General features: G+C 40.9%; 1 protein-coding gene across 2 annotated transcripts; it reads right to left on the bottom strand.

The window, feature by feature from the left end:
* Window positions 1-937: 937 nt before the first annotated feature.
* On the bottom strand, window positions 938-26,992 carry LOC133555866 (UNC93-like protein MFSD11). 2 transcript variants are annotated; one of them, XM_061905307.1, is made up of 13 exons: window positions 26,694-26,991; window positions 23,432-23,487; window positions 23,253-23,360; window positions 23,102-23,181; window positions 17,979-18,075; window positions 12,991-13,049; window positions 12,744-12,888; window positions 9,600-9,649; window positions 9,466-9,531; window positions 9,267-9,392; window positions 9,020-9,194; window positions 3,300-3,435; window positions 938-1,543 (listed from the first exon to the last, which is right to left on the bottom strand). In XM_061905307.1, the coding sequence occupies exons 1-13, from the start codon at window positions 26,781-26,783 to the stop codon at window positions 1,394-1,396; spliced, it is 1,338 nt and encodes a 445-aa protein (XP_061761291.1). In that variant the 5' UTR covers window positions 26,784-26,991; the 3' UTR covers window positions 938-1,393. The 2 variants fall into 2 exon arrangements, with proteins under 2 accessions (XP_061761291.1, XP_061761290.1); XM_061905306.1 differs by having other exon boundaries at window positions 9,020-9,392; window positions 26,694-26,992.

The raw sequence follows: 26,992 nt of genomic DNA, 5'->3' as shown, positions 1-26,992 counted from the left end.
GGGTCTTATGGCCACTTATGTGGACACTTACACTGCCATCTGGTGGTGTCAGAAGAGTATAACATACAATCGAATTTGGAGGAAAAAAAGTGTAAAAATAAGAATTTGCATGTCACTAAACATGAAGTACACGTTTGTGTACTTATGGACTAAGTACACCATATCAAAATTGTGTACACTACTGAATTGGGGTCTTACGGTCACTTATGTGGACACTTACACTGCCATCTGGTGGTGTCAGAAGAGTATAACATACAATCGAATTTGGAGGGGAAAAAGTGTAAAAATAAGAATTTGCATGTCACTAAACATGAATTACACATTTGTGTACTTATGGACTAAGTACACCATATCAAAATTGTGTACACTACTGAATTGGGGTCTTATGGCCACTTATGTGGACACTTACACTGCCATCTGGTGGTGTCAGAAGACTATAACATACAATGGAATTTGGAAAAAAAAAAGTGTAAAAATAAGAATTTGCATGTCACTAAACATGAAGTACACGTTTGTGTACTTATGGACTAAGTACATCATATCAAAAGATTATTCTTAGTTTTTATTCTAATTAGGGTCCAATAAGCCCAAATAGCAAAGATTATTTTGTAAAAAAAGAAGGTAAAAACAGTTTTGGCCTTAAAAGGTTCAATTAAATCATCATTTCTAGGGTCACATTATCTTCAGATTGACACAAAATAAGGTTAACAAGTTAACATGCTAATGTTAGCATGCTAGCGGAATTTTGACTTTGTAACGGTGGGAATCGTTTGAGAAATGTAAAAGCAGTGAATTTTAAATTTTTCTGAATAAAAATAAATGACTTACCAAACCTTTAATCACATTGCGCCTTGGTCCCCTGTTCTTCTCACGGCCACTAGAGGGCACAGTTGCAAGGTAACAGCATTGTTGTGTCAAAATAAATAGAAGGAATGCATTATTATATGAAACAATTAGCTTTATTCTCCATAAAAATGTGATTTTGGCTTGTTAGTAGTGCTTTTAAATAAACAGTGTGTGAGTTTTCAAATGTTAAGACTGAGTAATGTACAAAAACGGAGACCAGAGATTGTCGAGCGCTCCTATTCTGAGAAATATTTGATAGTGAAAAACACAAAAAAAGATGAGCTATAAAAGCAATAAAGTGACAGTTTGAGATGCATATAAAATATTTCCAAAAAAAAGTGGCCAGACCTGAGCTGAGGGCGAATGCAAAGTGGTCATAAATGTTAGAAAGTGTGTGTGGTGTTAATGAACTGTGATCACAGCGCGGGCGATGTCACGCCATCAGCAAATATGCAAAGGCTCCTGCGGCGGCGAGGATGACGAGAGAAATAACGCGTGGTTTAACTGCATTGGCGAGCAAATCGAAGTTTGTTTTTTTTCTAACTTGTTATTCCAGCGGTTCTGTGGTGAAGTTGTACATACGCTCCACCATAAAGAAGCAGAGGGTGCCGCCGAAGCCCAGGATGACCATGAGGAGGAGCTGCCACGTTAGCATCACGTCGCCGCTGTAGAAGAACGCCAATGCTGCGAAAACAGACTAACGAAAAGGGGTTAGGGGACAGTTTTCACTTTTAAAACCATCATATTGCAACTTTTTGATTCACTAAGTGGCATACTTGCCAACCTTGAGACCTCCGATTTCGGGAAGGGGGGCATGATTAAGAGGGGAGGAGTATTTTTACAGCTAGAATTCTTGACTTTCAGTGAATTCTAGCTATACAGTGGGGCAAAAAAAGAATATAGTCAGCCACCGATTGTGCAAGTTCTCCCACTTAAAATGATGACAGAGGTCTGTAATTTTAATCATAGGTACACTTCAACTGTGAGAGGCAGAATGTGAAAAAAAAAAACAGGAATTCACCTTCTAGGAATTTTAAAGAATTTATTTGTATTTATACCAAAAAGTTATATTTTGGTTTCATCTGACCACATGACATCCTCCCAATCCTCTGCTGTATCATCCATGTATCCATTTTGGTATAAACTCAACTCGTCGTGTTTGGAGGAAGAAGAATACTGAGTTGCATCCCAAGAACACCATACCTACTGTGAAGCATGGGGGTGGAAACATCATGCTTTGGGGCTGTTTTTCTGCTAAGGGGACAGGACGATTGATCGGTGTTAAGGAAAGAATGAATGGGGTGTCACGCCAAATTTCTTCCCCCCTACAAAAACCTCCCCCACCCCATTTACTTCCGGGGTCATGATAAATACAGACGATTTGTTAACGCTATATTATAAAAATATAACGCTAGATTATAAAAATACAGACGTTTTGTTAACGCTATATTATGAAAAAATTTAAAAAACAATTTATAAACACAAGCTATGGGATGACATAAGAGGAAACGTGATCCCCGGAAGTAAATGCGTCATCCCATAGCTTGTGTTTGTAAATTGTTTTTTAATTCTTTTTATAATATAGCGTTAACAAAACGTCTGTATTTGTATAATATCTCTCTATATATATACCCATCCATCCATTTTGTACTGCTTATTCCCTATAAATAAAATAAATACTTGAATTTCAGTGTTCATTTATTTACACATATACACACACATAACACTCATCTACTCATTGTTGAGTTAAGGGTTGAATTGTCCATCCTTGTTCTATTCTCTGTCACTATTTTTCTAACCATGCTGAACACCCTCTCTGATGATGCATTGCTGTGTGGCCCGCACAAACCTGCTTTCATCAAATGCACTAGTCTGGAATCTTCCATCTTCGTCTCCTTGTTGTGTGCGCAGTTGCGCACTGCACTCTCTAAAAGCCGTAGATGTTATTGTCACATATGCGTGTACAGTAGAAGGCAGTATTGTCCTGCTTAAGAGTGTCACAACATTGCTGTTTACGGCAGACGAACTGCTTTAAGGTAGACGAAAACGTGACTGCTGTTGTTGTGTGTTGTTACCGCGCTGGGAGGACGTTAATGAAACTGCCTAACAATAAACCCACATAAGAAACCAAGAACTCGCCCTCGATCGTTCTACAGTTATAACGTCATTGGGCAGACACGCTGTTTATATTGTGGGAAAGCGGACGTGAAAACAGGCTGTCCTCACTCAGGTTCGCATGGAGCTGGAGGGGGCGTGGCCTCCAGCTCCGCCTGAATTTCGGGACATTTTTGGGAGAAAATTTGTCCTGGGAGGTTTTCGGGAGAGGCGCCGAATTTCGGGAGTCTCCCGGAAAATCCGGGAGGGTTGGCAAGTATGCTAAGTGGGTGTTTTTCAGTTGTTTTAACCCGATTTTGACCCCGCCCCCCCTTTTTACCTTCTTTTGCGACAATTACCTGGATGAATTTGAAGATGGCGAAGGCGGGCGTGCTGCGCTCCATGTACACGCATCCTAAAATGCTGTAGAGCTGCGTGTTAAAGCAGCTGTCTCCCAGGCCCAGCAGGAAGCTGCACAGCAGGACGATGGGCACGCTGCGGCACAAAGACATACGCTCGTTAGCTCGGTGTTTTTCAACCTTTTTGGAGCCGAGGCACATTTTTTGCGTTAAAAAACGGAGGCACACCAGCAGAAATCATTGAAAAAACAAAACTCAGTTGAAGGTAAAAAGTCGTTGTCGCAATTGTTGCATATGACTTTAAAGCATGGGTGTCAAACTCTGGCCCGCGGGCCAAATTTGGCCCGCCGTGTAATTTCATTTGGCCCTTGAAGCAATATCAAATTAACATTAGAGCTGGCCCGCCGCTGTAACACCACATTCACCGCTAATACTCGTACTCGTCAACCCTCCCAATTTTCCCGGGAGACTCCCGAAGTTCAGTGCCCCTCCCGAATTTCTCCCAATTTCCACCCGGACAATAATATTGGGGGCTGTAAAAGCACTGCTTTTGGCGTTCTCTACATGTCGCCACATCCGTTTTTCCTCCATAAAAACAGCGTGCCGGCCCACGCACGTAATATATGTGGCTCATACACACACACAAGTGTATGCAAGGCATACTTGGGCAACAGGCATACAGGTCACACTGAGGGTTGCCGTATAAACAACTTTAACACTGTTACAAATGCACGCCACACTGTGAACCCACAGCAAACAAGAATGACAAACACATTTCGGGAGAACATCCGCACCGTAACACAACATAAACACAACAGAACAAATACCCAGAACCCCTTGCATCACTAACTCTACAATATACACCCCACTACCACCAAACCCCGCCCCAACTCAAACCCGCCGCCGAAAAGAGGCATTCAATTTTTATTTTTATTTTATTTGATATGCCATTAATATTTTTTAATTATTATTATTTTAAACTCGATTTTACATGTCACCATAAAGTTATATAAGCCTTGCTTGGTCAATATTCAATGCAAAACTTGTTTGGGTCCCTATTAAAAGGTGAATTTGTTCAACCTCGGCCCGCGGCTTTGTTCAGTTTTAAATTCTGGCCCGCTCTGTATTTGAGTTTGACACCCCTGCTTTAAAGCATAACCAAGCATCCATCACAATAGCTCTTGTCTCAAAGTAGGTGTACTGTCACATCATACCCTGACTTATTAGGACTTTTTTGCTGTTTTCCTGTGTGTAGTGTTTTAGTTCTTGTCTTGCGCTCCTATTTCGGTGGCTTTTTCTCTTTTTTAGGGTATTTTCCTGTAGTAGTTTCATGTCTTCCTTTGAGCGATAATTGTGAAGTGAATTATATTTATATAGCGCTTTTCTCTAGTGACTCAAAGCGCTTTACATAGTGAAACCCAATATCTAAGTTACATTTAAACCAGTGTGGGTGGCACTGGGAGCAGGTGGGTAAAGTGCCTTGCCCAAGGACACAACGGCAGTGACTAGGATGGCGGAAGCGGGAATCGAACCTGCAAGCCTCAAGTTGCTGGCACGGCCACTCTACCAACCGAGCTATGCCGCTCTACTGTGTTTTAGCAATCAAGAATATTGCAGTTGTTTTTAATCATTCTTTGTGGAGCCATTGTTGATTGTCATGTCATGCTCGGATGCACATTGTCTTTGCTGCGCAGTAAGTCTTTGCTGTCGTCCAGCATTCTGTTCTTGTTTACTTTGTTGCCAGTCCCGTTTTAGTTTCGTTCTGCATAGCCTTCCCTAAGCTTCAATGCCTTTTCTTAGGGCCGTTTCCGACATCTACAAAGCAATTAGCTACCGGCTGCCCCCTACTGATATGGAAGAGTATTACACGGTTACTCTGCCCAGCTCTGGACAGCACCGACACTCAACAACAACACATTGTTTGCAGACTACAATTCTCCCGTCCAAAGGAAAAACATAGTAACTCACTTCTAGCTGATTTTGAGAAAACAAAGGAAAACCAATCAATCTTGATGCTGTCTTACGAAGATATACAAAGTCATCAAACGTATAGATGTTTTCTTGAGCTTTCATTTTCATGCCGATTGAGCCATGGATTGAATCTGCTCTCATGTGAATTATATATTTTTTTATATAGCGCTTTTTCTCTAGTGACTCAAAGCGCTTTACATAGTGAAACCCAATATCTAAGTTACATTCAAACCAGTGTGGGTGGCATTGGGAGCAGGTGGGTAAAGTGTCTTGCCCAAGGACACAACGGCAGTGACTAGGATGGCGGAAGCGGGAATCGAACCTGCAACCCTCAAGTTGCTGGCACGGCCACTCTACCAACCGAGCTAAACGTGTGCCCTTTCTCCAGATATTTAATCACAATCTCGGGTGGGCCCCATTCTGCGTTTGCACATTGGGCAAGAGCCGTGTACAGCGTCCAGTTTTTATTTTGACCTCCACAGTTATCTGCCCAAAAGAGTATGCGAGGGGAAGAATCAAGAACAATACATTTAATGAAGGTGCTTGCAACGTCCTGGGCCAATCTTCCAAATATCCCCTCGTGCCATCCATTTCTACCGCTTATTCCCTTTCGGGGTCGCGGGGGGCGCTGGCGCCTATCTCAGCTACAATCGGGCGGAAGGCGGGGTACACCCTGGACAAGTCGCCGCCTCATCGCAGGGCCAACACAGATAGACAGACAACATTCACACTCACATTCACACACTAGGGACAATTTACTGTTGCCAATCAACCTATCCCCAGGTGCATGTCTTTGGAAGTGGGAGGAAGCCAGAGTACCCGGAGGGAACCCACGCAGTCACGGGGAGAACATGCAAACTCCACACAGAAAGATCCCAAGCCTGGATTTGAACCCAGGACTGCAGGAACTTCGTATTGTGAAGTCAGCCCTATATAGAGGTTTTTGTTTCATGTCTCTACGACATTCCTAACGGAAGTTACAAGCAGTCTGTTTTTTTTTTTTTCCTAGGGGGCGCTAGCGCGCAATTTTCATTTTTGGGGTTTGGTTGCTTAATAAGTAGGGAAGGCATGCCAGACCGACGTGTGTGTCAAATTTGGTGAGTTTTGAAGAATATTAAGGGGGTCAAAGTACCGCGCGTAGGTGCGGAATAAAGAAAGAAAGAAAGAATAATAATAATTAAAGCTGCAAGCAGCGTTGGTCGGGTCCGCCTTTGGCTGTTGCCGCCGTGTCCCGAGTCCCGATCTTAGTAGTGCGTCTGCCCTCGTGCCATAATATCACATAATCAGCTTGACCGTCGGCCCCCATTCCTGCAAATGTCTCATTAAAAACAATAAAGCGACTGACAAAGAAGCTCAGATTGGTCCCTTGAGATACTAGGTTTTTCTGTTGTATCTACGCGGTTATGTGGTAATTGCTAGGTCCTGCCATGCGCGTAACAGCTTACTTACGGAACAAATTACAATATCGAATCCACTAATGTAAAGCATATCACCTAAGAACTCCAAAATTATTATCAGCTCAGTTTTGACCAAAATTGAGTTACTGGGTTTTCCCTTTAGACGGGAGAATTACCGGTTTGCAAAAAATATAGGTGAAATTACATAATCTCTCACGGCACACCGGACTGTATCTCACGGTACAATAGTGTGCCGCGGCACAGTGGTTGAACAACACTGCGTCAGGCCATGTTAGCCTCCAAAAATGTCAGGCAAAAGGTGAAAAATATTGTTTGGAAGTGTAGAAACCCACCTGAAAATGCACTCTTATTCCATGTCTTTGTTCAATCCAATGTGAAGTGAAGTGAAGTGAATTATATTTATATAGCGCTTTTTCTCTAGTGACTCAAAGCGCTTTACATAGTGAAACCCAATATCTAAGTTACATTTAAACCAGTGTGGGTGGCACTGGGAGCAGGTGGGTAAAGTGTCTTGCCCAAGGACACAACGGCAGTGACTAGGATGGCAGAAGCGGGAATCGAACCTGCAACCCTCAAGTTGCTGGCACGGCCACTCTGCCAACCGAGCTATACCGAAGAATACATCCAGCTTCTTTACTCAACTACAGAGAGTACCAGACATATGTTATGGCTACAACTTACCTTATTTGTGCAAACTTATTTCTAAAAACTAAACCCCCAAACCAGTGAAGTTGGCACGTTGTGTAAATGTTAAATAAAAACAGAATACAATGACTTGCAAATCTTTCTCAACCTATATTTAATTAAATAGACTGCAAAGACAAGATATTTAACGTTGGAACTAAGAAACTTAATTACATTTTTGCAAATATTAGCTCTTTTCGAATTTGATGCCTGCAAAATGTTTAAAAAAAGCTGGCACAAGTGACAAAAAAGACTGAGAAAGTTGAGGAATGCTCATCAAACACTTATTTGGAACATCCCCAGGAATGAACAGGGTAAATGGGAACAGGTGAGTGCCATGATCGGATATAAAAGAACCTTTACTGAAATGCTCAGTCATTCACAAACAAGGATGGGGCGAGGGTCACCACTTTGTCAACAAATGCTTGAGCAAATTGTCGAACAGTTTAAGAACAACATTTCTCAACGAGCTATTGCAAGGAATTTAGGGATTTCACCATCTCCGGTCCGTAATATCATCAAAAGGCTCAGAGGATCTGGAGAAATCACCGCACGTAAGCGATGATAATACGGATATTCAATCCCTCAGGCGGTACCGCATCAAAAAGCGACATCACTGTGTAAAGGATATCACCACATGGGCTCAGGAACACTTCAGAAAACCACTGTCAGTAACTACAGTTTGTCGCTAAATCTATAAGTGCAAGTTAAAACTGTACTATACAAAGCGAAAGCAATTTATCAACAACACCCAGGAACGCCGCTGGCTTCGCTGGGCCCGAGTTGATCTATGATGGACTGATGCAAAGTGTAAAATTGTTCTGTGGTCCGATGAGTCCACATTTCAAATTGTTTTAGGAATACTGTGGAAGTTGTGTACTGTGGACCAAAGAGGGAAAGAACCACCCAGGTTGTTCTAGGCGCAAAGTTTGAAAAGCCAGCATCTGTGATGGTATGAGGGTGTATTAGTGCCCAAGGCATGGGTAACCTACACATCTGTGAAGGCACCATTAATGCTGAAAGGTACATACAGGTTTTGGAGCAACATATGTTACGTTTTAATGGACGCCCCTGCTTATTTCAGCAAGACAATGCCAAACCACGTGTTACAACAGTGTGGCTTCGTACTAAAAGAGTGCGGGTACTAGACTGGCCTGCCTGTAGTCCAGACCTGTCTCCCGTTGAAAATGTGAAGTGCATTATGAAGCCTAAAACACCACAACGGACTGTTAAACAACAAGCTGTACATCAAGCAAGAATGGGAAAGAATTCCACCTGAAAAGCTTCAAAAATTGTTTTTCTCAGTTCCCAAACGTTTACTGAGTGTTGTTAAAAGGAAAGGCCATGTAACACAGTGGTAAAAATGCCACTATGACAACTTTTTTTGCAATGTGTTGCTGCCATTAAATTGTAAGTTAATGATTATTTGCAAAAAAAAATGTAGTTTCTCAGTTCCAACATTAAATATCTTGTCTTTGCAGTCTATTAAATTGAATATAAGTTGAAATAGATTTGCAAATACATGTATTCTCTTATTATTTATGAATTACACAATGTGCCAACTTCACTGGTTTTGGGATTTGTAGTATTTAGTCCCTATCAAATGCTACAGTGTGGAAGCTTTACAGATGCCACATCTATTTATACCTTGGAGTCAGAAAGGGGCTCTTCTGGGTGACGGTGTGGAAGACAACGGGAGCATCATCGGGAATGTTGAGGAAGATGAGATAGAAGGCTACGAAATGGACCACCATTCCCAGGAAGACCACCGAAGTGCGCCGGAAGCGAGTGTTCTTGCACATCAATCCGAACAAGCCCCCGCCTGGCGAGAAAAAACAGCGCTCGTACCAGTCTCGATGGCGCCTCGGTGACTGGTGGGTGGGATCCGCCTTACCGATGATTTCGCCCACGCCCACCATGATGCCGGAGATCCCGATGAGGCCTTTCGCCGAATCTCCGAACTGCGCGGTGGCTCCGATGCATGTTCCGTACACGCCGCTGTAGAAAGACAGCTCCAGGCCTGCGAGGAGGATAAACTTCGGGAGAGTCCGCGACAGGAGGCGGAGCTTAGCGTGGTGAACGCGGCCACTCACCGCTGTAGGCCATGCTGGGACTCAGGAGGAGGATGGTTTTGGTCTTCAGCAGCTGCAGAATGGTCTCTGAGGAGGAACACTTTCCGCTTTATTCCTACTTTTATTGGCATTGTTTATGTGCGCTTTAAACTCACGGATGTCCGCCTTGATCTCTTGCAGGGCCGTGCTCGCTCGGTGCTTGTACCTACACGAACCAAAAACAACAATTTGAAAAGTACAGTCCGATATCTCTAACCAGCAGATCTGAAATGAGCCTCGATATGAAGTACGTCCTGCAAAAAGGCAAGTGAAAGATAAATTATATGACAAAAACACGCTGCTAATTTTGAGACCTGCATTGTAAATACATAAAAAAAAAACACTGACCAAAGATCATCTATTTGACAGTAAAACTGCTGTTTTTAAGGTTCTAATTTAAAAAAAAAAAAAAACACTGGCCAAAGATCCTCTATGTGACAGGAGCCTGCTGCTGTTTTTAAGGTTCTAATTAAAAAAACCCTGACCAAAAATACTCTGAATGATAGGAAAAATGTAGTTTTAATGTTTTAATTAAGAAAAACACTTGCTAAAGATCCTCTATGTGACAGGAGCCCACTGCTGTTTTTAAGGTTCTAATTTAAAAAAAAAACACTGACCAAAAATACTTTGAATGACAGGAAAAATGCAGTTTTAATGTTTTAATTAAGAAAAACACTTGCTAAAGATCCTCTATGCGACAGAAAAACTGCTGTTTTTAAGGTTCTTATTAGAGAAAAATACTGAACAAAGATCATCTATTTGACAGTAAAACTGCTGTTTTTAAGGTTCTAATGAAAAAAAAAAAAACACTGGCCAAAGATCCTCTATGTGACAGGAGCCCGCTGCTGTTTTTAAGGTTCTAATTAAAAAAAAACACTGACCAAAGATACTCTGAATGACTGGAAAAATGCAGTTTTAATGTTTTAATTAAGAAAAATGCTTGCTGAAGATCCTCTATGCGACAGGAAAACTGCTGTTTTTTAGGTTCTTATTACAGAAAAACACTGACCAAAGATCCTTTATGTGACAGTAAAACTGCTGTTTTTAAGTTTGTAATTTAAAAAAAAACACTGGCCAAAGATCCTCTATGTGACAGGAGCCCGCTGCTGTTTTTAAGGTTCTAATTAAAAAAACACTGACCGAAAATACTCTGAATGACAGGAAAAATTTAGTTTTAATGTTTTAATTAAGAAAAACACTTGCTAAAGATCCTCTATGCGACAGGAAAACTGCTGTTTTAAGGTTCTTATTACAGAAAAACACTGACCAAAGATCATTTATTTGACAGTAAAACTGCTGTTTTTAAGGTTCTAATTTAAAAAAAAAAAAAACACTGGCCAAAGATCCTCTATGTGACAGGAGCCCGCTGCTGTTTTTAAGGTTCTAATAAAAAAAAAAACACTGACCAAAGATACTCTGAATGACAGGACAATTGCAGTTTTAATGTTCTAAGTCAGAAAAACACTTGCTAAAGACCCTCTATGTGACAGGAAAACTGCTGTTTTTGAGGTTCTAATTAAGAAAAACATTGACCAAAGATCCTCTATGTGACAGGAAAACAGCTGTTTTTAGGTTTCTTATTTAAAGAAAACACTGGCAAAAGATCCTCTGAATTACAGGAAAACTGCTGTTCTTAAGGTTCTAATTTTTAAAAAAAATTGGCCAAAGATCCTCTAAATGACAGGAAAACTGCTGTTTTTATGGTTGTAATTTAAAAAAAACACTGGAAAAGTTATGTTTTTAAGGCTGAAATTTAAAAAAACACTGGCCAAAGATCCTCTATGTGACAAGAAAAAGGCTGTTTTTAAGGTTCTTATTTAAAGAAAACACTGGCCAAAGATCATCTGAATGACAGGAAAACTGCTGTCTTTAAGGTTCTAAAAATAAATAAAAAAAAAAAACACTGGTCAAAGATCCTCTGAATGACCGGCAAACTGCTGTTTTTAAGGTTGTAATTAAAAAAAACACTGGCCAAAGATTCTCCTGAATGACAGGAAAACTGTTTTTTTTAAGGTTCTAATTAAAAAAATAACACTGCCCAAAGATCCTCTATGTGACAAGAAAACTGCAATTTTTAAGGTTCTAATTTAAAAAAAACACTGGCCAAAAATCCTCTATGTGACAAGAAAACTGCAATTTTTAAGGTTCTAATTTAAAAAAAACACTGGCCAAAGATCCTCTATGTGACAGGAAAAATGCTGTTTTTAAGGTTCTTATTTAAAGAAAACACTGGCCAAAGATCCTCTGAATGACAGGAAAACTGCTGTTTTTAAGGTTTTAATAATAAATTAAAAAAAAACACTGGTCAAAGATCCTCTGAATGACTGGCAAACTCCTGTTTTTAAGGTTGTAATTAAAAAAAACACTGGCCAAAGATTCCCCTGAATGACAGGAAAACTGTTTTTTTAAGGTTCTAATTAAAAAAATAACACTGCCCAAAGATCCTCTATGTGACAGGAAAACTGCTGTTTTTAAGGTTCTAATTAAAAAAATAACACTGGCCAAAGATCCCCTATGTGACAGGAAAACTGCTGTTTTTAAGGTTCTAATTTAAAAAAATAACACTGGCCAAAGATCCTCTATGTGACAGGAAAACTGCTGTTTTTAAGGTTCTAATAAAAAAAATAAAAACACTGGCCAAAGATTATCTAAATGACAGGAAAACTGTGTTCTATTTTTTTTTTTTAAACACACACAGGCCAAAGATCCTCTATGTGACGGGATCCCGCTGCTGTTTTTATGGACTTACAGCAAAAATGCTTGTCAAATGTATTTTATACGACAAGAAAACTCAGTTGTTAGTAAAGATTTCAAAATAAATGCTTGTCGAAGATCCTCGGCATAACAGGAGTGCGCTGCTGTTTTTACGGACCTGGTGCAAAAATGTTCATCAAAGATCCTCTATATCACAGGAACGCTGCAGTTTGTAAGAACCTAATAAAAAAATGCTTGTCAAAGATCCTCTACATGACAGGAACACTGTTGTTTTGAGGACCTACTGCAAAAACATTGGCCAAAGACACTTAAATATCTAAACTAAAATACTTGTCAAAGATCCTCTAAATGACAGGATTGTGCTACGGCTTGGAAGGCCCTACTTGAAACATGTTTGTAAAAGATCCTTAATGTGACAGGAAAACTGCTGTTGATAAAAATCTATGACAAAAATGGTCTATAAGACAGGTGCGGTGTGCTGTTTTTAGGAAGCCGCTGCAAAGAGGACATGCATGAAGGTCATTATGGAGAGGAGGAGCACTTACACCACATGTGAAGACAGCAAAGACACTCCTTCCTCCTCAGAAAGGATCTCCTCTTGGGGAGGAGAACTCCTGAGCACCAGGAAGCACAAAGTCCCCACCACAGAAGCCACCACCATGGCCAGGAAAATGTTCTTTCTACTGCTGTCTGACAGCAGACAATCAAAACATATCAACATATGTGGGCAACTTTTTTTTACCTTGCTTCTCTATTCCATCCATTACGGTAATTTCTGTTCCCTTTACATACCTGGTATTTCTGTTCTTCCATTCCAGTCCAGGTAAATGTACAGATTGCCAAACAACATGCTGGAATTGACAAAAAGGACAAGGAAATTAGTGCAAAAAAAATATATATCTGAAAAATGCTTTGAATTAGAGATGTCCGATAATGGCTTTTTTGCCGATATCTGATATTGTCCAACTCTTACTTACCGATTCTGATATCAACCGATACCGATATATACAGTCGTGTAATTATGCCTAATTTTGTTGTGATGCCCCCCCGCTAGATGCATTAAACAATGTAACACGGTTTTCCAAAATAAATCAACTCAAGTTATGGAAAAAAATGCCATATTTATTATTGAAGTCACAAAGTGCATTTTTTTTTTTAAATGCCCCAAAACAGCAGCTTGGAATTTGGGACATGCTCTACCTGAGAGAGCATGAGGAGGTTGATGTGGGTGGGGAAAGGGGCAGCGAAAGGTGTATATTGTAGCGTCCCGAAAGAGTTAGTGCTGCAAGGGGTTCTGGGTATTTGTTCTGTTGTGTTTTTGTTGTGTTACGGTGCGGATGTTCTCCCAAAATGTGTTTGTCTTTCTTGTTTGGTGTGGGTTCACAGTGTGGCGCATACATGTAACAGTGTTAAAGTTGTTTATACGGCCACCCTCAGTGTGACCTGTATGGCTGTGCACCAAGTATGCCTTGCATTCACTTGTGAGTGTGAAAGGCCGTAGATATGTGATTGGGCCGGCACACAAAGGCAGTGCCTTTAAGGTTTATTGGCGCTCTGTACTTGTCCCCACGTCCGTGTACCACTCTGTTCAGCGGCGTTTTAAAAAGGTCATAAATTTTACTTTTTGAAACCGATTCCGATAATTTCCGATATTACATTTTAAAGCATTTATCGGCCAATAATATCGGGAGTCCGATATTATCGGACACCTCTACTTTGAATAAAAACATATATATTAAAAATTAGGGATGTCCGATAATATCGGACTGTCGATATTATCGGCCAATAAATGCTTTAAAATGTAATATCGGAAATTATCGGTATCGCTTTCATAATTATCGATATCAGTTTCAATATGTAAAATGTATGACTCTTTAAAACGCCGCTGTGTACACGGACGTAGGGAGAAGTACAGAGCGCCAATAAACCTTAAAAGGCACTGCCTTCGCGTGCCGGCCCAATCACATAATATCTACAGCTTTTCACACACACAAGTGAATGCAAGGCATACTTGGTCAACAGCCATACAGGTCACACTGAGGGTGGCCGTATAAACAACTTTAACACTGTTAAATGGTATAAATGGTAAATGGTTGTACTTGTATAGCGCATTTCTACCCCTTTTTCAGGAGCTGCCATGCAAGGCGCTAACCAGGTCCCATCAGGAGCAAGGGTAAAATGTCTTGCTCAAGGACACAACGGACGTGACTGGGATGGTAGAAGGTGGGGATTGAACCAGTAACCCTCAGACTGCTGGCACAGCCACTCTACCAACTTCGCCACGCCGTCCGTTGTCTGTTACAAATATGCGCCACACTGTGAACCCACACCAAACAGGAATGACAAATACATTTCGGGAGAACATCCACATTGTAACACAACATAAACACAACAGAACAAATACCCAGAACCCCTTGCAGCACTGACTCTTCCGGGACGCTACAATATAAATTCCCGCTACACCCTACCTCCCGCCCACCTCAACCTCCTCATGCTCTCTCAGGGAGAGCATGTCCCAAATTCCAAGCTCCTGTTTTGAGGCATGTTAAAAAAAATAATGCACTGTGTGACTTCAATAATAAATATGGCAGTGCCATGTTGGCATTTTTTTCCATAATTTGAGTTGATTTATTTTGGAAAACCTTGTTACATTGTTTAATGCATCCAGCAGGGCATCACAACAAAATTAGGCATAATAATGTGTTGAATCCACGACTGTATATATCGTATCGGAGAATATCGGTATTGGTAATTGAGAGTTGGACAATATCGGAATATCGGATATAGGTAAAAAAGCCATTATCGGAAATCTCTACTAAAAATATAATTTCATGAAAGTTGTGAAATTATATTTTTATTGTTAGTGTTTTTGGGGTTTTTTTAAGGAAAAATGCCATTTCCTCATTCATCTTAATGAAAGATGGCATTTGAATGTTTTTTGAGGAAACAATCACAGCTGATTCGAACAATTTTGCCTGACATTTTACAGACAAATTTTTATTTCAAGATGCTTAACGGATGATGCGATGGAGAGACGATAGAATCCAAATCAGACTTTTTTTTCGAATGCTTCTGACAAACAACTTAGATAGAGCTTGACCTTTAATTAAAGCGCTCCCGTTAGGACAATCAGCAAGACTAACAAGACGCTATTAGAGTTGTTTTCATTTTTTTTTTTAAAGAAAAAAGGTTTCATTTTATAACAGCAAATAATAAAGATGGCGATATGCATGAAAAGGCCACTAGTCCGGCGTATTATTTGCTGTTATAAAATGAAACCTTGTTTCTTAAAAAAAATTTAAGCAAATCTAATAGCGTCTCGTTAGTCTTGCTGATTGTCCTAATTGGGAGCGCTTTAGTTAAAGGTCAAGCTCTAAGTTGTTTGTCAGAAGCATTCGAAAAAAATCTAAAATCTGATTGTCCCCAAGGGATCAATAAAGTACTTTCTATTCTATTCTATTCTATGTAGGATTAGAGCCGTGTAAAGAGACACCATGGCCAACTCATTTTCAATGTTGGCCTCAAAATGGAGATCCTCAGGCCATACTCTCGCTGATTGGTTAAAAGCCCTTCATGTGACTAGAAATCGCCATTTTGAGGCCAACTTTTAAACCGATTTGGCCATACTCTCTTCATACACGACTCTGAGTAGGACATTGAGGACAGATCTAATGAGAAATGTGAAATACAAATGCAACAACACAATAATTTAAAGCTGCAACACAACTTTAATCTACAAAAGACGCAACAGATAACATAATTATGATGGGGGATTTTTATATCTACATGAATTACCATGAATTGATTTACGTGGTTGAAACAAGTTGAAAAAATTATTTGGGTGTTACCATTTAGAGGTCAATTGTACAGAATATGTACTTTACTGTACAATCTACAAATAAAAGTTTCAATCAATCAATACCCCGTCAGCGGTATGATACGGATAATGATTAGCATCGGCGATTTTACAAGGCGATTTCAACACCTCCAAGTTTGTTAATGAAAACTACAACTTAGGTAAGTACATTGCTTAGAGTAATAAGTGTATAAACTGCTCAGTGGCCTACTGGTTAGAGCAGGGGTGCCCATTACGTCGATCGCGAGCTACCAGTCGACCGCGGGGGGTGTGTCGGTCGATCTCCAGCCAGGCTTTTAAAAAAAATAGACCTAAAAATTAGTGATCATCAATCTTCACCAAGACGTCACTTAAATGACATTCACGGTACCGGAGGGTCTTGTGAGATGACGCTGGCTGCTGCAAGATCATTATTATTAAAAATGACCGAGAGGAAGGCGAGAAACACTTTTTATTTCAACAGACTCTCGCGCCGTACCCTCCGTCAAAACTCTAAAGGCCGACTGCACATTTCCTATCTTCACAATAAAAGCCCTGCTTCATGCTGCCTGCGCTAACTAAATACAGAGTCTCGGAAAACTGCCGTGCACAAGCGATCCCTAAGAAAGTTGGCGTGCACATCACTTGTGATAGGAAATGTGCAGTCGGCCTTTAGAGTTTTGACGGAAGGGACGGCGCGAAAGTCTGTTGAAATAAAAAGTGTTTCTCGCCTTCCTCTCTGTCATTTTTTCATAAAAATGAACTGGCAGCAGCCAGCGTCATCTCACAAGACCCTCGGGTGCCGTGAATGTCAATCAAGCAAGCTACGGAAATTGCCGCCAATGTTTTTCTTGTAAAGTGTATGGAAGCTGGATGAATTAGATGCCAAAAACCAACCACTTTCATGTGGTATTGTACAGAAAGGACAACTTTTTTTCTCCTCCATTTGAAAATGTGGGCGTTATCATCATTACTGTCTGATTCCAATCAATGCAAGTCATCAGAATCAGGTAATACACCAACTTATATTCTTGTCTTCGTGAAAGAAAGACATCTATATGTGTTACACATGCTTGTACTATCATTAAACACATTTAACTTGTTTACAAAAATGTCTCTTTCATAAATAAATAAATATAAATGATATATATAAATGAGGTAGATCCCCTCGAGTTGGTCAATTGAAAAGTAGCTCGTCTGCAGAAAAAGTGTGGGCACCCCTGGGTTAGAGTGTCCGCCCTGAGATCGGTAGGTCGTGAGTTCAAACCCCGGCCGAGTCGTACCAAAGACTATAAATATGGGACCCATTACCTCCCTGCTTGGCACTCAGCATCAAGAAGTTGGAATTTGGGGTTAAATCCCAAAAAATGCTTCCCGAGTACGGCCACCGCTGCTGCTCACTGCTCCCTTGTGACCCGTTCTCACGAATGCGCCAAGTAAAATTCCTAATTTGTGAAGCCGTTCTCAAACAATGGCAATAAAAAGTCTTCTGATTCTGAATCCCCTCACCTCCCCGGGGGTGATAAAGGGTGATGGGTCAAATGCAGAGAATAATTTCGCCACAATGTGTGTGACAATCATGGATACTTTAACTTAAGTATTAACTTAAGTATTAACACTTTGTTGTGCGCAACATACAGCAAAGACCGAATTGATCAAAACACCATAAACCATGCACTAATGCCATGGAACTGCAATTGCAACTGAATGTCATACCTGCAAATTAGACTCAGAAATGTGAATAATAAAACAAGATATAACAACTGGACAGCAGTTATCATCATCAGCTCATTTTGAAATTTTGCAAAAAAAAATTATTATCAAAAACAATTTATATTTATGATCACACATAAAAGAACCAAAAATTGGTATCGATTCCTGGTACTGTATCGGTTCAAATACGAATGGTACCCAGCGCCTAATATGAATGTATGACAAAAGTTACCTGCACTGTAACAGAGCCCAGAACATCCCTGTGTTCCTGTTGATGGTGGCAGCCTCCGAGTTCTCCACCAGGAAAAGTCCTTGAGCCGTCCACAGCACTGCAGGGGAGACAATTTAAATAAATAAAACAACAATTTATTTTTATCGGTTTAAATGCAAGCACACGCACACGCACACGCACACGCACACGAGCCACCTAGTCATGTTTAATCTTTCTCAACGCTACCTCCAATTTTGACACGTGCGGAGGTGGCCTGGTATTAATCCGTCACATCCCACTCAAATGTGATCCATGAATGTGAACGTCACGCCAAATTAAACGTTGAGTCGTCCCTCATATTTAGTAAAAATGTTGTATATTATTACCCTATTACATATATATACATTCTATATATATATATATATATATATATACATACACATGTATAAACATACACACACACATGTATGTATGTATATATATATATGTATATATATATATATATATATATATATATATACAAACCCCATTTCCGTATGAGTTGGGAAATTGTGTTAGATGTAAATATAAACGGAATACAATGATTTGCAAATCCTTTTCAGCCCATATTCAATTGAATGCACTACAAAGACAAGATACTTAATGTTCAAACTCATAAACTTTTTTTTTTTGCAAATAATAATTAACTTAGAATTTCATGGCTGCAACGTGTGCCAAAGTAGTTGGGAAAGGGCATGTTCACCACTGTGTTACATCACCTTTTCTTTTAACAACACTCAATAAGCGTTTGGGAACTGAGGAAACTAATCGTTGAGGCTTCGAAAGTGGAATTCTTTACCATTCTTGCTTGTAGTACAGCTTAAGTTGTTCATAATGCGCCACACATTTTCGATGGGAGACATGTCTGGACCAGGAAAGTACCCGCACTCTTTTACTACGAAGCCACGCTGTTGTAACACGTGGATTGGCATTGTTTTGCTGAAATAAGCAGGGGCGTCCATGATAACGTTGCTTGGATGACAACATGTGTTGCTCCAAAACCTGTATGGACCATTCAGCATTAATGGTGCTTTCACAGATGTGTGAGTTACCCATGCCTTGGGCACTAATACACCCCCATACCATCACAGATGCTGGCTTTTGAACTTCGCGCCTATTACAATCCGGATGGTTATTTTCCTCTTTGTTCCGGAGGACACGACATCCAAAGTTTCCAAATATAATTTGAAATGTGGACTTGTCAGACCACAGAACACTTTTCCACTTTGCATCAGTCCATCTTAGATGATCTCGGGCCCAGCGAAGCTGGCGGCATTCCTCTGTGTTGTTGATAAATGGCATTTGCTTTGCATAGTAGAGATTTAACTTGCACTTACAGATGTAACGACCAACTGTAGTTACTGACAGGGGTTTTCTGAAGTGTTCCTGAGCCCATGAGGTGATATCCTTTACACACTGATGTCGGCATTTGATGCAGTACCGCCTAAAGGCTCAAAGTTCCGTAAAATCTTCGCTTACGTGCAGTGATTTCTCCAGATTCTCTGAACCTTTTGATAATTTTACGGACCGTCGATGGTAAAATCCCTAAATTCCTTGCAATAGCTCGTTGAGAAATGTTGGTCTAAAACTTTTCCACAATTTGCTTATAAATTGGTGACCCTCACCCCATCCTTGTTTGTGAATGACTTAGCATTTCATGGAAGCTGCTTTTATACCCAATCATGGCACCCACCTGTTCCCAATTAGCCTGCACACCTGTGGGATGTTCCAAATAAGTGTTTGATGAGCATTCCTCAACTTTATCAGTATTTATTGCCACCTTTCCCAACTTCTTTGTCACGTGTTGCTGGCATCAAATTCTAAAGGTAATGACTATCAGTTTTAACATCAAATATGTTGTCTTTGTAGCATATTCAACTGAATATGGGTTGAAAAGTTTTTGCAAATCATTGTATTCCGTGTATATTTACATCTAACACAATTTCAAAACTCATATAGAAACGGAGTTTGTATATACCAGGGGTCGGCAACCTTTACCACTCAAAGAGCCATTTCGACCCGTTTCACAAAATGAGGAAGACAATGGGAGCCGCAACTATTCTCGCCGGTATCTGCTGGTTGTGACCCAGATGACAAGAATAAGGGCATGCTATGAAGCCATTGCCTTAAACACCTTCTACAACATGTACAAACTGCTTGCCAGTCCGGCAACATGTTGTGCAGATGCACGCACACGACTGGAAGGCATGCTGGTTGACACAGAGTACACTGACGGTTGTGATACAAACAACTTTAACACTCCTACTAATATGCGCCACATTGTGAACCCACACAAAAGAAGAACGACAAACACATTTCGGGAGAAAATCCTCACAGTAACCCAACATAAACGCAACACAACAAATACCCAGAATCCTTGGCATCCATGTCACTTTTTGACTATGTTATGCACCCCGCGAGCCCCAAATCTTGCCCACCTCAACCACGCAGGAAGGGGGGGGGGGGGGGGGGGAGTGCTCGCGGGATGTATAACATACAGTAGTCAGGATTTGTCATGGATGCAAAAGATTCTGGGTATTTGTTGTGTTGCGTTTATGTTGGGTTACTGTGAGGATTTTCTCCCGAAATGTGTTTGTCATTCTTCTTTTGTGTGGGTTCACAATGGGGCGCATATTAGTAGGAGTGTTAAAGTTGTTTATATCACAACCGTCAGTGTACTCTGTGTCACCCGGTATGGCTTGCAATCTCATACATGTGCCGATAGAAGCAGCGAAATGCATGTGTCTGGTCGGCACGCAAATAGCAATCCGTGAATGGCGGGCGCGATGACGTTCAAGAGGACGTTATGAGTTATATCATCACGGCACGCCATTAATATTGTAGTCCGAGTGAAAATTGGAGAACGGGTGATGTCCGGGAGAGGCATTGAATTCCGGAATCTTTCCTCGCAACAATCTGGGGGGTCGGCGATTGTGCAGCTGAGCCGCATCAGAGTCGCCAAAGAGCCGCATGCGGCTCCGGAGCCGCGGGTTGCCGACCCCTGGTATATACACACATAACGTGCTTTGAGTCATAAAATACTACACGGTCTAGCTCCATCCTATCTTGCCGATTGTATTGTACCGTATGTCCCGGCAAGAAATCTGCGTTCAAAGGACTCCGGCTTATTAGTGATTCCCGAAACGCCAAAAAAAGTCTGCGGGCTATAGAGCGTTTTCACTTCGGGCTCCAGTACTCTGAAATGCCCTCCCGGTAACAGTTCGAGATGCTACCTCAGTAGAAGCATTTAAGTCTCACCTTAAAACTCATTTGTATACTCTAGCCTTTAAATAGACTCCCTTTTTAGACCAGTTGATCTGCCGTTTGTTTTCTTTTTCTCCTACGTCCCACTTTCCCTTGTGGAGGGGGTCCGGTCCGATCCGGTGGCCATGTACTGCTTGCCTGTGTATCGGCTGGGGACATCTTTGCGCTGCTGATCCGCCTCCGCTTGGGATGGTTTCCTGCTGGCTCTGCTGTGAACGGGACTCTCGCTGCTGTGTTGGGTAGTGTTGGATCCGCTTTGGACTGGACTCTCGCGACTGTGTTGGCCCCAATATGGATTTAACTTTCACAGTATCATTTTAGACCCGCTCGACATCCATTGCTTTCGTCCTCTCCTAGGTTCTCATAGTCATCATTGTCAACCGACGTCCCACTGGGTGTGAGTTTTCCTTGCCCTTATGTGGGCCTACCGAGGATGTCGTAGTGGTTTGTGTTGTAGTTTGTGCAGCCCTTTGAGACACTAGTGATTTAGGGCTATATAAGTAAACATTGATTGATTGATTAAGAAAAGCGCTATCCATCCATCATCTTCCGCTTATCCGAGGTCGGGTCGCGGGGGCAACAGCCTAAGCAGGGAAACCCAGACTTCCCTCTCCCCAGCCACTTCGTCTAGCTCTTCCCGGGGGATCCCGAGGCGTTCCCAGGCCAGCCGGGAGACATAGTCTTCCCAACGTGTCCTGGGTCTTCCCCGTGGCCTCCTACCGGTTGGACGTGCCCTAAACACCTCCCTAGGGAGGCGTTCATGTGGCATCCTGACCAGATGCCCGAACCACCTCATCGGGCTCCTCTCCATGTGAAGGAGCAGCGGCTTTACTTTGAGTTCCTCCCGGATGGCAGAGCTTCTCACCCTATCTCTAAGGGAGAGACCCAAACTCATTTCGGCCGCTTGTACCCGTGATCTTATCCTTTCGGTCATGACCCAAAGCTCATGAGCATAGGTGAGGATGGGAACGTAGATCGACCGGTAAATTGAGAGCTTTGCCTTCCGGCTCAGCTCCTTCTTCACCACAACGGATCGGTACAACGTCCGCATTACTGAAGACGCCGCACCGATCCGCCTGTCGATCTCACGATCCACTCTTCCATCACTCGTGAACAAGACTCCTAGGTACTTGAACTCCTCCAATTGGGGCAGGGTCTCCTCCCCAACCCGGAGATGGCATTCCACCCTTTTCCGGGCGAGAACCATGGACTCGGACTTGGAGGTGCTGATTCTCATTCCGGTCGCTTCACACTCGGCTGCGAACCGATCCAGCGAGAGCTGAAGATCCCGGTCAGATGAAGCCATCAGGACCACATCATCTGCAAAAAGCAGAGACCTAATCCTGCGGTCACCAAACCGGAACCCCTCAACGCCTTGACTGCGCCTAGAAATTCTGTCCATAAAAGTTATGAACAGAATCGGTGACAAAGGACAGCCTCGGCGGAGTCCAACCCTCACTGGAAATGTGTCCGACTTACTCCCGGCAATGCGGACCAAGCTCTGGCACTGATCATACAGGGAGCGGACCGCCACAATAAGACAGTCCGATACCCCATACTCTCTGAGCACTCCCCACAGGACTTCCCGAGGGACACGGTCGAATGCCTTCTCCAAGTCCACAAAGCACATGTAGACTGGTTGGGCAAACTCCCATGCACCCCTCAAGAACCCTGCCGAGAGTATAGAGCTGGTCCACGGTTCCACGACCAGGACGAAAACCACACTGTTCCTCCTGAATCCGAGGTTCGACTCCAAGGACAGGTTTTTTTTTAGCCCTATGTGGCCCCCAAGTCAAAAAGTTTGGACACCCGTGGCACGTGTGTGTGATAAGAGAACTTACAAGCAGCACCGACGCCAATCAGCACGGACGTCAAGTAGAAGGACCACGTGGACGGCTCGATGAAGACGGCCACGTAGCCACTGGACACAAGGTGATAAGCGACCGTGTCTAACTCCACATCATGGCTGCTACCTGACAGTATGTACCGTACCTGTAAATCAGCCCGCTCCCAAACATGGTCATCTTCGGCCCCAGTATCGCCACCACCGCCGGCGCCACCAGATTGGAAAAGGAGAAGACCCCGTAGATGATTCCCAGACTGGAGAAAAAGAAAGATTATTAAGACTATGTTTCGCTTTGTTGTCATTCCTCATTTAGAGCGTGACACACCTGTGATATCCACTTCCTGTGAAAGTGTCATTTTGCAGACTTTTCACCACAGTTTGCTGGCAAAGGAAAGGGAAAAAGGGGTCATACAAGTCAAGAAGTGGTCCTAATTGTGTTATATTGCCGAGTCCTTCATCCCACAGCGGAACTCATTTGACTTGTGAAGAAAATTGGAAACACGAGCTTCACATGACGCTCTGGATTGGTGGCTTCTTACCCTTTTCTGCACGCCGTGGTTTTAAAACAACATAACGCATGCAGATTTGTCGCATTAAATAGTGCTACTATAACAATAATATTGTTTAAAAAATAATTATAAAAGGCCAAAATAATAGTTATAATAACACAAATAATCAGCATTTTTAGTATTGGGTAAAAATAAACATATATTGCCTGTAACTATTGAAACATTCATTGTCAAAAGGAGACAATAGTACAATTTCCATCAGGTTCACACTAAATAATATAAATAAAATTAAAATAAATAATTTTTATTAAAATAAATAAAAATAAAGGAGACACGTGTGCATTCTAAATAGTAAAAAAACTGCTAGCAAGAGTTGGCTGACAATGCAGGTAATCTATTCCGCTTATAAAGCATCCATTTTCATCCATCCATTTTCTACCGCTTATTCCCTTTCGGGGTCGCGGACACATGTGCATTCTAAATAGTAAAAAAACTGCTAGCAAGAGTCGGCTGACAATGCAGGTAATTTATTCCGCTTATAAAGCATCCATTTTCATCCATCCATTTCCTGGCGCCTATCTCAGCTACAATCGGGCGGAAGGCGGGGTACACCCTGGACAAGTCGCCACCTCATCGCAGGGCCAACACAGATAGACAGACAACATTCACACTCACATTCACACACTAGGGCCAATTTAGTGCTGCCAATTAACCTATCCCCAGGTGCAGAGGGTCGATATTTTGTATTTTGACGTATATCTGTATCAGACTTTTTTCCAGAAGGGTCCGGAACCCACTCAAATATAAACACTCGATAAGTCATCTTGGCCCTGCGATGAGGTGGCGACTTGTCCAGGGTGTACACCACCTTCCGCACGAAAGAAGCTGAGATAGGCTCCAGCAAACCCCCCGCGACCCCAAAAGGGACAAGCGGTAGGAAATGGATGGATGGATATGTATAAAAGTTAGGTCATTAAAGACGGTTCTCCAACTTTTTACACCGGCTACTACCTCAAAAATATGTTTATGCTTTACAATAATGGGACAGACTTTTTTTTTTTTTTAATAATAAAATATGAATAATAATTTCAAAACATCTATCCATTTTCTACCGCTTGTCCCTATGTGACATTAATAACACATTAAAATAATAATCCAAACAAATAGGCTATATTAAAAAAAAAAATTGTCATTTGTGTGACATTTACCCTTTAACCTAATGAACACAGGGACAAGCTGTAGAAAATAATATAAATCAAAATAATTAATTTCCATAAAAAAAAAAAATATATATATATTATTTATATATAAACGTTAGGTCATGAACGACGGTTGTCCAATTTTTTACACCGGCTACTACCTCAAAAATATTTTTATGCTTTACGATAATGGGACGGATTTTTTTTTTAATAATAAAATATGAATGATAATTTCAAAACATCTATCCATTTTCTACCGCTTGTCCCTATGTGACATTAATAACACATTAAAATAATAATCCAAACAAATAGGATATACTAAAAAAAAAATAAGATTAATGTGGGACATTCACCTTTTAACCTAATAAACACAAGGACAAGTGGTAGAAAATAATAAAATAAATTAATTTCCATTAAAAAAATTACAATAAAAAAAAGTATTTATATATAAAAGTTAGGTCATGAACGACGGTTCTCCAACTTTTTACACCGGCTACTACCTCAAAAATATGTTTATGCTTTACACCAGGGGTGTCCAAACTTTTTCCACAGAGGGCAGCACACGGGAAAATTTAAGCATGCGGGGGACATTTTGATATTTTTCATTTTCAAACCATAACAAAATATAAGGATTTTTTTTTTTTTAATACTTAGGGCTCCTGGGGAGCATACAGGGTCTCAGTCACTAAAATATTAAAATAAGTCAAATTATTATTTTTTATTTATTTATTTAATGCTTACAGTAAATCTCTATATCAACTTGTTTTTGATATAAAGTAAAACAAATAAGGTTTTATGCCAACATTGTTTTTATAGTAAAACTGAAATATGCAGTATTTAGATGGAGGGATAGTACTTTATTGATTCCTTCAAGAGAGTTCCTTTATCTAGCAATTAAAGCCTTTAAAGATCAATAATGCAGGACACCATTGATTTTAATTATTTAATCACAGTGAAAAGTTAAATATAATCCTACTAAATATATTCGATATCTGAAAGGTTCCCCACTCATAAAGTGATGCATTTTTATTATTTTTTTTTTTTTTTAACTTTTAACAATTAAATTTCAAGATCAACTTCCGATACATCTGTCGATTTTAAGTTTGAACTATTATTTTGTTTGTTTTATGCTCTTTGTTCAAAACTTAATGTATCTATATGGCAACCACACCACATATACAATATTTTTTTCCACATAAAACATTATGAAGTGATTATTTTTAAGTAATAATTCCATCCATCCATCCATCCATTTCCTACCGCTTAGTCAATTTAAGGGTGGCGGGGGGCGCTGGCGCCTATCTCAGCTACAATCGGGCGGAAGGCGGCATACACCCTGGACAAGTCGTCAGTAATAATTCATTATAACAGATTTTTTTTTCCTTTTTTTTTGGAGCAATGGAAAATAAAAGAAAATAAAGACAAAAGGCACAAAAAAACTGCCTGCATGCATCGCAGCTTTGTGTCAACATTGACACTTTTTCTCATTAGATTTCACCTCATTCTACTTTTTTTTTTTTTTTTCAATACTATCAATTTTGCAATTTATGCAGAATGTGTGGCGGGTCGGTAAATGATTAGCTGCGGGCCGCAAATGGCCCCCGGGCCGCACTTTGGACACCCTTGCTTTACAATAATGGGACGGATTTTTTTTTTTTTTTAATTTAATAAAATATGAATAATTATTTCAAAACATCCATCCATTTCCTACCGCTTGTCCCTAAGTGACAATAATAACACATTAAAATAATAATTTAAAAAAATAGGATATATTTAAAAAAAATTTAAAAAATAATGGTAATTCGTGGGACTTTTACCCCTTTATGTCTTAGCAGGTGAAATTTGCAAAAAAAAAAGATTCAAATAAAAAGAAACTCACCTCAATGTTCCCACAGGTGGTGAAGGCGGTAAAGATGAACAAGAATCCCACACCTAAAATGACCACATTAAAAGTCCTCCAGTCAGCCATTACGGTGTTTTGTGTGGCGCTCACTCTGCTACATAACAAACTATACGACCCTTTTCGAGTTGAAACTTGTCAAAGTCACGCAGCGAGTAGAGTAAGAGCGCCAACACGACGGCTGCATGACAACTTGTGACTTTAATTACCAACTTCCATTTCCGGTTGTGTTTTGTTTTGGATACTTTGCTTCATTCACTACTTCCTGCCTGTTCTTC

Source organism: Nerophis ophidion, linkage group LG07 (genome assembly GCF_033978795.1).
Source record: "Nerophis ophidion isolate RoL-2023_Sa linkage group LG07, RoL_Noph_v1.0, whole genome shotgun sequence".
Classification (NCBI taxonomy): Eukaryota; Metazoa; Chordata; class Actinopteri; order Syngnathiformes; family Syngnathidae; genus Nerophis; species Nerophis ophidion.
The sequence above is the reverse complement of the archived record's forward strand: the minus strand, read 5'-3'. Positions and strand labels throughout refer to the sequence as shown.

Excerpts from the sequence above, each read along its gene's own strand:
- LOC133555866 (XM_061905306.1), bottom strand. The coding sequence starts at position 26,783 with ATGGCTGACTGGAGGACTTTTAATGTGGTCATTTTAGGTGTGGGATTC. Across the intron at positions 23,361-23,431 it reads ACAGGAAGTGGATATCACAG|TCTGGGAATCATCTACGGGG; the intron begins GTGTGTCACGCT and ends CTTTTTCTCCAG. Across the intron at positions 1,544-3,299 it reads CCATCTTCAAATTCATCCAG|TCTGTTTTCGCAGCATTGGC; the intron begins GTAATTGTCGCA and ends CCTTTTCGTTAG.